At 39.1% G+C, this 15040-nt stretch overlaps 1 protein-coding gene across 4 annotated transcripts in view; it reads right to left on the reverse strand.

Moving 5' to 3' along the window:
* PHKB (phosphorylase kinase regulatory subunit beta) overlaps nucleotides 1-15040 on the reverse strand; it is a 257076-nt gene that overhangs the window by 216398 nt on the left and 25638 nt on the right. For all 4 annotated transcript variants that reach the window (XR_007514667.1, XM_049864306.1, XM_049864304.1 and 1 more), the window contains 2 exons: nucleotides 4345-4434; nucleotides 1933-2071 (listed from right to left, as the gene is read on the reverse strand). Coding sequence is in view for 3 of the 4 variants with exons in the window: in XM_049864306.1 (XP_049720263.1) it covers nucleotides 1933-2071; nucleotides 4345-4434 (229 nt within the window). In the remaining variant the exon portion in view is untranslated. The remainder of the gene's footprint in view (nucleotides 1-1932; nucleotides 2072-4344; nucleotides 4435-15040) is intronic.

The raw sequence follows: 15040 nt of genomic DNA on the forward strand, positions 1-15040 counted from the left end.
TCCAGGGAGCTGGGTGACAGAATGTGCCCAGCAGAGTAATGAGGTAAATTCTCTATCAGGTCTTTGAAGCCTTCTGGGAAAAGGCCAATGTCTGACTTTCGTCCACAGGCTGCCGGGAATGCAGTATTTTCTTCTAAAGCCAATTTCTACCAAAAGTTTATGTAGAAAAAATTCTCATCTACAGAAAAGCTGAAAGGATGCTACAATAAGTGAACCTTTATACTCTTCACCTGGATTCACCAATTGTTATTATTAGCTTGCATTTGCTATCTACAAAATATTTTTTTTCACTATTTGAAAATAAGCTGCAAATATCATTACCCTTCATTCCTACAAACTTCAGAAGTATCCCCTAAAAACGAGGACATTCTCCTACCTAACTATAATACCATTAACATATCCAAGAAATTTAGTGACAACATAATATCATTATCTGACATACAGTCTATATTCAAACTTATCCAAATATCCCCAAAGTGCACTTTGATTGGAAATGCATGATCCTGACAAGGATCAGGTATGGTATTTGATTGGCATATTTCTTTAGTCTTCACCTAGTCTTCCTCATATTTTTTAAATTTTTTTACTTTTCTGTGACACTGACATTTAAAAGTCTAGTTCAGTTGTCTTGAAAGGAGTCACAATCTGGCTTTGTTAATTGTTATTCATGGGTAGACTCATGTCTGACACTTTGGTAAAAAGTCTACATGGGTAATGTTATATACTTCCCACTGTTTCACATCAGGAGGTACACAGCGTTGGTTTGTCCCATTGCTGGCTTTACCAGTTAGTTAAGGTGCTGTTGGTGTTCTGTGCACTCCTAAGTCCAGCAGTGACCAGCAGCAGGTTTACAGTTAATAAAGCTATGCTGCACTGCCACAGAATACGGAAGGGAATGCTTTCAGTAACACAAGTACAACAGTGTGCTAACGGTGGCTACATTTTGTGTGCGTGTGTGTGTGTGTGCTTTAAGTGAAAGTTTACAAATCAAGTCAGTCTCTCACACAAAAGCTCGTATACACCTTGCTATGTACTCCTAGCTGCTCTCCCCTTAAGGAGACAGCACACTCCTCCTCTCCACCCTGTATTCTCTGTGTACATTCAACCAGCTCCTGTCCCCCTCCTTCTGCCTTCTCATCTCCCCTCCAGACAGGAGCTGCCCACATAGCCTCCTGTGTCTACTTGAGCCAAGAAGCTCAGTCCTCACCAGTATCATTTTCGATCCCACAGCCCAGTCCAATCCCTGTCTCAAGAGTTGGCTTCAGGAATGGTTCCAGTCTTGGGCTAACAGAAGGTCTGGGGATAAATACACTATTTTAATATTTGGTTTTCTTTTAAAAAATGAAAGACATCAGAGAGATCAAGTTCATGTGTAAGGTACAACTTTCAAGTAAGGGGCGCATACGTGTGCGTTTTTTATCACCTTCAGAGAAGTTAGTGTTCAGAAACCTAATCTTAATGACAACAGTTAAAATGTGTTACTATATTTACTACAGGTCAGGTCATAATGAAAGAAATAAAGAGAAATTTTGTATTGTGAAAGGATTTTCTTTTTGACTTTATAAAATAATTACTGGAGTTGCAACTGATAGCCTGAACAACTGAGGTGGGTAAAATACACTAACCTGAACAACAACAACAAAAAACTTGTTAACTACTCTGGGCCCCAGGTTTCCATCTGCAAAAATTCAATCACCACAAATCCCACTATAATTGAAATTAATCAACTCAATATGAATGGGCAATTCATTCTGCCAAAGATCAGTGCTGATTTAGAAACCTAGAGAGGGACAATTCTGATTACAAAGTTATAAAATGTTAGAACTGGAAGAAATCTTGGAGATGTGAGCAGGAACAGGTCACAGAGTCAGCAGCAGAGCCAAGACAGCTGTCCTGGTCTTGGAGTTACTAGTAGCACACACCCCAGCGTACCTGTATGCCAGAGCCAAAGCCCAGGCCCCGGCAGCACAGTACAGGCTGTCCTGGATCTTGGCCTTCTGATTGTTTCCACATGTTTTACAGGGAAAGAGGCCTGTGGTTGGACTTTGATACAGCAACAATGTTGACTTGACTGCAAGTGAAGACAAGACAAAGAATGAACAATATAGCCATCCATTTTCCTTGGACTGAATGTTTCAATACTCTTTGGTTTCTTCAGCCCACTTCTATCTTATTGCTGTTTCTAAACTTCACTGGAGTATAAGACTTGCAGATGTGAAACAACGTCATGTAAGTCACTCCAACCTAAGTGGGAATCCACCTTGCATAAAAAAAGGGTCTTTCTGGTTTTGAGGAAAAGATTCAGCTAATTAGTACTTAAAAACCCCCTGGCATAACCTAGTTAAAAAAAAAATTTTTTTTTTTAATTTTATAAGACTTATTAAGATCTTATTAAGATAGTATCAGGTACAGGTGGAAAAAGAAAAAAAAAAACTAATATTTTCAGCAAAATGGTTCAATAGGAACACCTAAAGCAAATATGTAGTGAAGAACAGTATACATTTGCTAAAGCCAAAGCCAATCAGCTGCTACGTGTAAATTATCAAGAATTCAGGAAGGATGAGCAATGACTTAGCAGGAAGATAAATAATTACCAGCAGGTCATAGATGAGCCTAGAATCCTGAATTTCACTGATGACTGATTTGTGACTGGTCTTCGGGGAAGTGCATTCATTTCCCTTATTAAATTGTAAAGGTTAAGACTATGTTTAACATTTCAAAACTGAATCCCATTCTTACATGACAGGAAAACAATAGCAAGTAAAAAATTCTATGAACGTTTTGCTTAAATAAAAGAAGTCTGAAATTAAGTTTTGTAAAATAGTCCTAATATCTGCAAAAGGAGCCCTCGTAGTGCAATAGTTAAGCACTCGGCTGCTAATCAAAAGGTTATGAATTTGAAACCACCAGTGACTCAGCGCGCAAAAAGACAAGTCAGTTTGTTCCCACAAAAATTACAGCCTCAGAAACCCTAGGGGGCAGTTCTACTGTATCATATAGGGTCACAAGGAGTCTGAATCGACTTGACAGCACACAACAATATTGGAAAAAAAAAACACGCTAAAGTTACATTTACCTAAAAGGTATCTTACTGCTATCTAACTAGAAATAGGAGCCCTGGTGGTGCATTGATTAAGAGCCTGGCTGCTAACCAAAAGGTGGGCAGTTCAAGTCCACCAGCCACCCCTTGGAAACACCATGGGGCAGTTCTACTCTGTCCTATAGGGTTGCTATGAGTCAGAATTGACCCCACAGCAATGGGATTTTTTTTTTTTTAAACTATAAATGGAGGAGTAATTTTTTTCCCAAATTACAATAAATTAATCTAACCTAGATTGGTGTATTCAACTACTTTTTAGGATAGTTTTTCAAAGCACTAAAATACCCTTATCCTGCACAGACATTAAAGAATTGTTTCCTTTTTCCCAGATTAAACTGAATGAACTCATCATTACAACTTTTGCTCATGTAAAGTATCATTTCTTTCAAAATATTAAAGCATTTACTATTTTCTCCCAGAAAAAAAGAATTGGCTCTCAGAGTCCAAAATAAACAATTTACATTTTGTTAAACATTGTAGTTAATTCTCTTTAACCAGTTACTGCTTCGAAGAGAGAGCAACACAGGCATACCAGAATCTTGACTGAGGTAAGCTGAATTCAAGTTTTACACAAGGTTTACACAGGTTTAAACAAACAAAAAGGTCCATACCTTAGGGGGAGGGAAAGAAACCAAATCTGATATTATTTGCTATAGGAGGCCAAAAAATAGCACAGGAAGCAAAGTAACAAAAATGTAACAAGTATTTCCAGTTCACTGTATGATGAACAAAGAGGAGCCCCATATATGCGTATCTCAAAGTTGCTTACTCATATTGAAAAACAAAATTTGCCAAACTGATTCTGGTCAAAAAACAAAAACCAGGGGAGTGTTATTACTCTATTACTAAGTGACCTTGTAATACCTCTTTTGTATCTCAGTGAATTACAAACGAATACAAAAAGTTCAGGACCACCTCGGAACTATGTTTAGGTAACTGAGCAAGGAACGCTTATATAAAATCTTTGTTTTCAAATCTGGTAATATTTAGGAAAAGGCTAAAAGGTCACGGAAGATATTGGTGACAGTTTTAAAATTATGCAAGAGCCAGATGTGACTTACTGGAGTCTTTTATAGCCCTGATATCAATGTGCAGTTGGAACATACAGCTGCCTGGGCACTGAAACGAACTCAACCTCCAACCGATAGAAAAACATCATCCACATGATACATGCAATACATGTGGGGCAGAATAAATACTCATCCTAACTACCCATGGCCATGTTTTCCTCAGGTTTTGCTTACCAATTCTGTAATACCGATCCAATTTATCCCACAGAGTTTCACTATCACATCTTGGAAGATCAATGCTTTTAAGAGGTTCATAAACTGAGCCTAAAAGAAAAATGAAAGCTCATCAAATTCAGTCATTGCAACCCAGATACAAGAAGAAAACTTCTAAACAAATGAAGAAATATTACCTAGCAACCTAATTTTCATTTTTATACGTGAATTACCCTATTTCACTACTGGTAAAATTTGTGGTGGGTGTAGGAGAAGAAAGCACCTTTGTGAACAAGTATGAAAGGGCTCTGAATGTCATGGGACACCCCCACCCTCACCCTGGCAGGCAAGCCAACAAACTGAAGTCTGTGTACACTGGTCCAGCGACTCGAATATCACGCCGAAGTTACTAGCTCAGTAATTTCAGTTCCCTTTGAGAAACATATCTACTTACGTACCCTGAAATCAAAACCCTATTCCTCACATTGGTGCGTCATCAGGCAATCCTCTGTCAAACAATCACACCCTAGAAGCCTCAAGGAAAAAGCTAGTGCTCATATGTCCAATGCCGTCCACCTGACTGATATTCGCCTAGTCTTCGCAATGAAATTCCTAAGCCTCCACTCTCCCCTAAAAAAAGGTAGGTAATATTTTCGTCTTATTATTTGGGCGATAAGCAAAGAAAATTTCTACTTCTCAGGCATGAAAACTAGTACAAGGTGTTAGCATAGCATGCTGCTCGAGAGCTACAGAATACACAAAAATCATGATAATTTTCCCACAAAATGGATACAGAAAACTGTGCACTTGACTGGCGCACTTTCTAAACTGCTGATTGAAAAGAAGACATCTGAACCATCAGCTGTCAGACTAAGTGCTGTCTCTTGTTCTTGTTAAAAGCACTCAGAAATCATAAATATCTCCGGGTCACAATTAATCCCCCTCTGGACTCAGGTGATGCATATGTCACACCATCTAACAACACAGCACAGGAGTGAACCTGTAATTTACCCGAGAGGGGAAGAAAGCATGGATTGTGTTGAGATACATTAAGATTCTGTTTTTAAAGAAAACAAAAGCATTTATTTATGTTCACAAAATTGCTATGTCCATTATGCTAGCTCAAAGCCAGGCTCAGGGGATATCTTTACTCGGGCAGACAGTGAACATTCTGAAGGAAGTAAGAAAAGGACCCTGTTGTTCAGGCAACAATCCCATTATCTGCTGTTGGAAAGAGATGATTTGGGGGATACAAAGAGTTAAAAGGAAATGATCTGCTTTGAGTGAATAGCCGGTTTTTAACAGAGAGTTTTCACAATGACACCAAGCAGAATGGCTCCATAGTGAAGAGTGGGGACAGGGACCAACACAAGCAAGGGAGCACTAGGACCCGCCCACACAGGAGACAGGGGCAGAGCCAGGCCTCTGCTTCCCTGGGCTTAATCAGCTCTGGGGATACAGACAGATATAGACAACCTGGCAGTTTAAGAGGAATTTGGAATCCTTGCATACAGGATACTCACTTCTGGGGGTCTACACACTCCCAGTGAAGCTCATTAACTAAGAAAGAAAATAAAATCAGGTACAAATGATTGCACCTTAGAAATTCTGTAAATGTATATACAAAAACTAAAGAAGACACCTTGACATGGAAGGACTGTGGTTGATAGACTGAAGTGTGTCCCCCCAAAATATATGTTGTAAATCCTAACCTCTATGCCTGTGGTGGAGCCCTGCTGGTGCAGTGGTTAAGAGCTCCCTGCTAACCGAAAAGGTGGCAGTTCGAATCCACCAGCCGCTCCTTGGAAACCCTACCGGGCAGTTCTACTCCGTCCCATAGGGTCGCTATGAGTCAGAATTGACTTGACGGCAATGGGTCTGGACATCAAGGACATCATACATGATGAAAGCAAGAGGTCATATATACATATATACACATTATGTGTGTGTGTATGTATGTATGTATGTATTCGTTCTGTTGTACATACAGTTGTTATGAGTCAGAATCCAATGGACATGGAATCCACTAGACAGCAAAGCATTTGGTTTTGGTTTTGAACAGTGGTTATAATCTCATTCAGGAATGGCTTGTTTTTGTTATGTCAATAAGTCAGGGTTAGTGCAGGGTGTGTTTTCAGTCAATCTCTTACATAATACAAAGGAACAGATCAGGCAAACAAACATAGGGGAAGACTGATGCCAAGCCACAAGATCTCCATGAATCGAGGAAACAGGAGCTAAAGAGACAAGGACCTTCCCCCAGAGCCTACACAGAGAAGAGGCCTTCCCCTAGAGCCAGCACCTTGACCTTGGACTTCCAGCTTCTTAAAGTGTGAGGAAATAAATTTCTGTTTGTTAAAGCCACCCACTTGTGATAGTTCTGTTACAGCAGCACTAGATAACTAAGACATGGTTGAGAAACACTTCTTTTACTTAGAGTTCTATTAATGGAGCTATTACTTCGATTTGTGTAACAAAAATAAAACCACCAAAAGTTGTATACTTTTATTACAATGAGGCAAGCCATCAGTGGTTCAGTGGTACACCTCTTGCCTTCCATGTAGGACAGTCAGGTCGACTTCCGGCCAATGCACTTCATATGCAGTGGGGGTTTGTATGCTGCTATGATTTTTTTTTTTTTTAATGATGCTGAACAGGTTTCAGCAGAGCTCCCAGTATCGTTTCTGCTGTAACTAAGTAAAATTAAACATGAGCCCGTTATACACAATTTATGGTCTCTGGTACCCCAAATCTGAAGTCAAAAGAAAAATAATCAATGGTAACATTTTAAGCAAGAACTAGACATTTGGAGAACAATAATACGAATAAAAATGTTGAGGAGAAAGCAATCAGTGGGACGTGAATTCCCAGAGAAAATTTTTAAAAAGATGCAAAGTAACTAGAAAAATCTAAAAGATTTTACAATTTCGATTGAGGTAAAATTAAAATGGAAAATTTTCATTTCTATGTTTTTCCCATTTGAATTATTCTGCACCAAACAAAGCAAAGTAAAATGAAACTTATCAGTTATCAAACTTGTAAGATGAGTTTGAACATGTCAATCTGATCTTTTTACCTGCCAATTAATTCACTTCACACTAGAAGAATATAGTCTACATCTTCATTTCAGAACACATTATTGTCAAAAAGACACACCGACAGCAGTAACAGAGAACACGGACCAGGAGTTGTCACTTGGAGAAATGTCACAGTTTTATCATGAAGGAGGAAAGGGCTATTTACTAACAAGACAACTAAAGAAGGAAAGTTTCCTAAGAAATTCTGATGAGCCAAAACCATATTAAGAAACAGTATAAACTTGAGAAAAGTATAAACTTTCTGAATTTTACACTATAAAACATCAAGAAGGTTTCTGAGAGTTATGGGGTGGCTCTGGAGTTAAGAAAACACAAACAACACTGGGAATTCAAATAGCAACCATTAAAGGCATAAAAGGAGACCTGATGGCACAGCGGTTAAGAACTTGGCTGCTAACCAAAAAGTTGGCAGTTCGAATCCACTAGCTGCTCCCTGGAAACCTCTGGAGCAGTTCTACTCTGTCCTATAGTGTCATTATGAGTCAGAATTCACTTGATCGTAATGGGTTTTTTGGTTATTGCCACTGTATTGGTTTGCTGATCAGAGTTCTGATGATTAGTGACCTTGAATTTTCTCTTAGATCATGTTTTTTATGCCTTTATTTAACCCATTGCTGTCCCGTCAATTCCAACTCATAGTGACCCTATTAAAAAAAAAAAAAGTTGTCAAGTCGATTCTGACTCATAGCAACACGCCAAGACAGAGTAGAACTACCCTATATGGTTTCCAAGGAGCACTTGGTAGATTGTAACCGTTGACCTTTTGACTAACAGCCGTAGCTCTTAAGCACTACGCCACCGGTGACCCTATGGGACAGAGCATATGAAGAAGAACACAGTATCAAGACTGGAGGAAGACTCATTAACAATCTGCATTATGCACATGACATAACCTTACTTGCTGAAAGTGAAGAGGACTTGAAGCACTTACTGATGAAGATCAAAGATCACAGCCTTCGGTATGGATTACACCTCAACGTAAAGAAAACGAAAATCCTCACAACTGGACCAATAAGCAACATCATGATAAATGGAGAGGAGACTGAGGTTGTCAAGGATTTCATTTTACTTGGATCCACAATCAATACCCGTGGAAGCAGCAGTCAAGAAATCAAATGACGCACTCCATTTGGAAAATTTGCTGCAAGAGATCTCTTTAAAGTGTTGAAAAGCAAAGATGTCATTTCAAAGACTAAGGTGCGCCTGACCCAAGCCATGGTGTTTTCAATCGCCTAAAATGCACACAAAAGCTGGACAATGAATAAGGAAGACCAAAGAATTGACGCCTTTGAACTGTGGTGTTGGCGAAGAATACTGAATATATCATGGATTGCCAAAAGAACAAACAAATCTGTCTTGGAAGAAGTACAACCAGAATGCTCCTTAGAAGCCAGAATGGTGAGATTATATCTCACATAATTTGGACATGTTATCAGGAGGGACCCGTCCCTGGAGAAGGACATCATGCTTGGCAAAGTTGAGGGTCAGCAAAAAGGAAGAAGACCTTCAACAAGATGGATGGACATAGTAGCTGCAACAATGGCTCAAGAATAACAACTATTTGAAGATGGCGCAGGACTGGGTAGTGTTTCATTCTGTTGTACGTAGGGTCGCTATGAGTTGGAACTGACTCAATGGCACCTAACAACAACAGAACAGAGTAGAACTGCCCCACAGGGTTTCCAAGTGGCAGGTGGTGGATTAGAACTGCTTACCTTTTGGTTAGCAGCTGAGCTCTTAACCACTGTACCACCAGGAATAGTTAACATTATTTTGGCGTCGTATTTACCATGATATGATTAAAAACTCTTTAATAAATACAAAAATGTTATTAATCATGACTTTGATGACCCCTGAAGTGATATCATCATTTCTCCAAATATAATGATGGACTAGATGCATTCTATTCATTCCACAAAAACAAAGGGAAAGGTTGAAATGGCAAACATCTTATATTTGACCACGATAAAATCTAAAAAAGAAAAAGGGGTACTAAAAATGTTCATCTGAAACAAGGTGGGGCTCAGAAAACAGGTCACGCCTGCCTTGACTCTGAAAACAACAGCAATTTAAGTAATGAACTGCCATCTAAATATGAAGGTAACAGTTGAAATCTAGGAGGGCATGAATCAAAGTTATACACACACATGCACACATACTCAATATCACAGCTCTAAAGCACAGGAAAAATGCCTTTACAAATGTAGGCGCATGCCACAAGAAACGAGACACTATATAAGAAAATTTTTGAAGCTATACGCACAGAAATGTTTAGGTGAAGACATATGTCATTAACAGGTTAACTTTCATTTAAAAACTGACTCCTGTGCCCTTTGTAAGTACAGGGAATTTTATTACAAATCTAAATCCCTAGAAAGGCCAACAGAATTCTGATTTTCTTCCTCAACTAAAAAAAGAAATTTTTAGATTAAAAAAAAGGCCCAGTGCATCCTTTCAAGCATTTCTTTAAGCTATATATATAAATATACATGAAATTTATCACACCTGTAATCCATAACACACCTACTGTTTTTATCATGAACATTAGTTGTTTTGTTTTGACCTTACCTTACCCCTTGCCCTCATTTCTCCTCCTTCCCAGGTAATCATATTCCATGTCTATAAAGTCACAGGAGCTGTGGTGGTGCAGTGGTTAAGAGCTCAGATGCTAACCACACAGATTGGCAGTGTGAATCTACTAGCCAGCCACTCCTTGGAAACTCTATGGGGCAGTTCTACTCTGTCCTACAGGGTCGCTATGAGTAGGAACCAACTCAACAGCAACAGATTTTGGTTTGGTTGATGCAGTCATAATCAAACCAAGCTAAAACCCATTGCCGTCAAGTATGATTATATTATTCCAACTCATACAGACCCTGTAGCACAGAATAGAACTGCTCCAATCGGGTATCTACCTGGTAGCATAGTAGTTAAGTGCTACAGCTGCTAACCAAAAGGCTGGCAGTTCAAATCCACCAGGCACTCCTTGGAAACTCTAAGGGGCAGTTTTGCTCTGTTCTATAGGGTAGCTATGAGTAGGAATCATCTTAAGGGCGCTGGGTTTTTTGGTATACATGACTCGGCACTTTGAGCATGTTCAAGATTACAGATATCTCATTGCAAAACAAAGAAACAAAACTTACAACCATGATTTTCTTTTCCATTCAGTTCTACCATTCACAGAAATTAAAAACATTAAGGAATAAATGGATCCTCAATAGGGGAATGAATGAATAAATTATGATACCTCCATTCAATGAAGTACGTTGAAATGTTAAAGAAGGTAGCCCTGTTCATAATATCATGGAAGATCAAAAAACATAATGTGAAAAATGTAACACAGAATATAAAGCATGATCCTATGTATGTTAAAAATAAGCATGTGATCTTTGTAAACGTATACATATACATAGAAAACCAGTAATTAGAAAAGACAAGAAGGATACATACTAACTCGTTACAAATGATTACCACTAGGCAGAGAAGTGTTTTTGCTCTACATAATTCTGATTTTCTAAGAAGATATTCATCCATTACTTGTGTAGTTTTTATAATGAGAAAGGGACACTTGAGAGCCTACTACTATGTATTGCACAAGATACTTGAGACACAATATCTCACTTTATCATCTGGACAAAGTTTTAAGTTTTGTTACCTGAGGCACACATAAGTTATTAATAGGCATCTGGATTTTAACACAGGGTCTAGGAAGACAAACTGCACGCCATGAAACCTCACAAAAATGTTTGGCTGAGAAGAATTAAAAGTCCTTAATCCTTGCTTTAATTTCTGCCTTAAAACAGCAGACTCTGCTAAAATTGTATGTACCAAAAACCCAAAAACCAAACCTAGTGCCGTTGAGTCGATTCCGACTCATAGCAACCCTATAGGACAGAGTAGAACTGCCCCACAGAGTTTCCAAGGAGCGCCTGGTGGATTCGAACTGCTGTCCCTTTGGATAGCAGCCGTAGCACTTAAGCACTAGGCCACCAGGGTTTCCACTGTATGTACCTAAACACACAGACATACACTTTAACTGACTTAACTACCACTATTTATCATCATAGTTCATGTGAACCTTCAACTTGTTAAGTTCATATGTTTCTCCGTGGCGGATGGCAAGCTGGGAAAAAGACATTTTAAATGTAAAACATGAAACAACATGATTTCATAAAAATGAAGTAAAATTTCCCTATTCAACTTATCCAACTAAGATGTGAAAAGGCCATACCACTATTCCCAATTCATTTTTAATAAAAAGGTATTTAGTTCTTCCAGTGGCCTTTCTGGAAGGAGCATGGCCTATAAAATCTATTTAAGGATAGTAGATCCAGTTGATGTTTCATGTGCTGAACTTATAAATACCAATCACTCAATTACCTATTTCATTTTTCTTTTTACTTATAGTCCAGTAGAGCACCTTGCCATAACATACCTTAATTTTGTATGATTTTTATGAGGTCAGAGTCATATTCCAATAATTCTAAGAAGTTTTCAGAACTCCTCTTTAGGAAAAAGAAATGCATTCACAAGTGACACAACTTTTTTATTTTTTTTGTGTGTGTGTGCTTTAAGTGAAAGTTTACAAATCAAGTCAGTCTCTCATACAAAAACTTACATACGCCTTGCTATATACTCCTAATTGCTCTCCCCCTAATGAGACAGCACACTCCTTCCCTTCACTCTTTTTGTGTCCATTCCACCAACTTCTGACCCCCTCTGTCCTCTCATCTCCCCTCCAGATAGGAGATGCCAACATAGTCTCATGTGTCTACTTGATCCAAGAAGCTCATTCTTCACCAGTATCATTTTCTATCCCACTGTCCAGTCCAGTCCCTGTCTGCAGAGTTGGCTTTGGGAATGGTTCCTGTCTTGGGCTAACAGAACGTATGGGGACCATGACCACCGGGGTCTTTCTAGTCTCAGTCAGACCATTAAGTCTGGTCTTTTTCTGAGAGTTTGGTGTCTGCATCCCACTGCTCTCCTGCTCCATCAGAGGTTCTCTGTTGTGTTCCCTGTCAGGGCAGTCATTGGTTGTAGCCAGGTACCATCTAGTTCTGCTCTCAGGCTAATATAGTCTCTTGTTTATGTGGCCCCTTCTGTCTCTTGGGCTCGTAATTGCCTTCTGTCCTTGGTGTTCTTCGTTCTCCTTTGATCCAGGTGGGTTGAAACCAATTGATGCATCTTAGATGGCTGCTTGCTGGCGTTTAAGACCCCAGACGCCACTCTTCAAAGTGGGATGCAGAATGTTTTCTTAATAGATTTTATTACGCCAATTGACTTAGATGTCCGCTGAAACCATGGTCCCCAGCCCTCTGCCCCTGCTAAATAAGCATTCATTCATTTATTCAGCAAGTACTGGTTCAGCAAGTACTGGTTGAGGGCCATCTATGTGCCAGACATGGGGCAAGGTTCTGGAAAGTCAGTGATGAATGAGGGACCCAGCCTCAGCCCTCAATGTGTCACTCTGTAGTAAATTTTCAGGTACTTTTCTAAATCTTCATAAAGATCACCTTGATATTCTTCAGGGTTTCCTTGTACTTATTTTTCTTTTAATTGTACTTTAGATGAAGGTTTACGGAACAAACTAGCTTCTCATTAAACAGTTAGTACACATATTGTTTCATGACATTGGTTAACAATGCCATGACATGTCAACACACTCCCTTCTCAACCTTGGGTTCCTTATTACCAGCTTTCCTATCCAATCCTGCCTTCTAGTCCTTGCCCCTGAGCTGGTGTGCCCCTTTAGTCTCGTTTTGTTTTATGGGCCTCTCTAATCTTTGGCTGAAGGGTGAACTTCATTACTGAGCTGAAAGGGTGCCTGGGGGCCATACTCTCGGAGTTTCTTCAGTCTCTGTCAGGCTAGTAAGTCTGTTCTTTTTTTTGTGAGTTAGAATTTTGTTCTACATTTTCCTCCAGATCTGTCTGCGACCTTCTATTGTGATCCCTGTCAGAGCAGTCAGTGGTGGTAGCTGGGCACCATCTAGTTGTACTGGACTCAGTCTGGTGGAGGTCGTGGTAGTTATGGTCCATTGATCCTTTGGACTAATCTTTCCCTCGTATCTTTAGTTTTCTTCATTTTCCCTTGCCTCCAATGAGGTGAGTCCAGTGGAGTATCTTAGATGGCCGTTCACAGGCTTTTAAGACCCCAGACGCTACTCACCAAAGAAGAATGTAGAATGTTTTCTATGTAAACTATGTTATGCCAGTTGAACTAGATGTTCCCCGAGACCACGTTCCCCACAGCCCTCAGCCCAGCAATTTGGTCCCTCAGGGAGTTTGGATGTGTCTATGGAATCTCCATGACCTTGCTTTGTACAAGTTGAGCTGCCTTCCACAGTATTGAGAAGCGACACAACTGTTTAAATGTTCTTAACAGTAGTTGTTTTATTCACTGTTATATCCCCAGTGCCATCAGTGCCGGCACATTAAAAAAAAAAAAAAAAATTGCCATCAAGTCGATTTTGACCCATAGCAACCCTACAGGACAGAGCAGAAGTGCCCCATAGAGTTTCCAAGGAGCACCTGGTAGATATGAACTGCCAGCCTTTGGTTAGCAACCATAGCTCTTTACTACTACACAAACACCTAACAAATATGTATTGAATAAATGAAACCAATACCTTTTGTATAAAATTTGCCAAAAGTTACTTGGAATCAGCTGCAAAAAATAATGTGGGAGATCCATTATGGCAGATGAGGTTAACTAAGACGCCAACACATCAATAAGTCATTTAACTTTCTCTATTCTTCTAATATATTCTGTTTCATTCTGTTGTTTATAAAGGGGTTTCTGAATGAAATCATAAAAAGAGGTGAATGAAGTATGATATGAGCAATGGCAACATCAGATGGATCACTTTATGATAGAGATTTGTCAAAAGACACCAAGAGTCATTATCTCACACTTACACTACATGTGAAAAAATTTAAATTCCAAACTTAAATAATAACATCTTAGTTCAATATTATTGAATTATATGGAAGGGGAAAAAAAGAACTTCAATATACACCATTTCCAATCTTAACAAGAAACATCTAATTTGACTATGTCTTCTGTTATTGTAGTAATAAAAACATGGGCTATTAGGCTTCTGCTGTGCTGTATGTCATTCTACATGAGCTCTAGAGAAATAACACTCTCAAGCCATTCAACATTTTGAAGATGGATCTGAACAGTTTCTAGATGTCTTCTACATTTTGACGAAGCCTGGTTTATATTCCTGTCTTGGCAAAGTGCAGCGATGAAATTGATATGAACGTTATTACTACTAATTAAAAACCGCCCAGATACCACTTTGTGTATTAGGGATGAAGAGAGGTGCAGTCTTGAATGTTAATCTAAAAAATCACAATAAACCATAAATTAACAAAGTAAGCCGATCCCATAGGAATAAAAATACTTATAACCAAAATAAAACTGGAAATCATTCTGAAAGAGTACATGGAGTTTGTAGGTAATGAATGCTAGTTACTTTTTTCCCATCACAATGCAGTGACGTGTAGATTGGTGGCTAAGTGACAGGGCAGAGATGGCACTGCCCTTTCTATGCACTGTTTCGGTATAACCCTTAGACTTTGGCAATTTGCTCCAATGCTGTCCCAAGGGTCTGTGT

Source organism: Elephas maximus, chromosome 21 (genome assembly GCF_024166365.1).
Source record: "Elephas maximus indicus isolate mEleMax1 chromosome 21, mEleMax1 primary haplotype, whole genome shotgun sequence".
NCBI lineage: Eukaryota > Metazoa > Chordata > Mammalia > Proboscidea > Elephantidae > Elephas > Elephas maximus.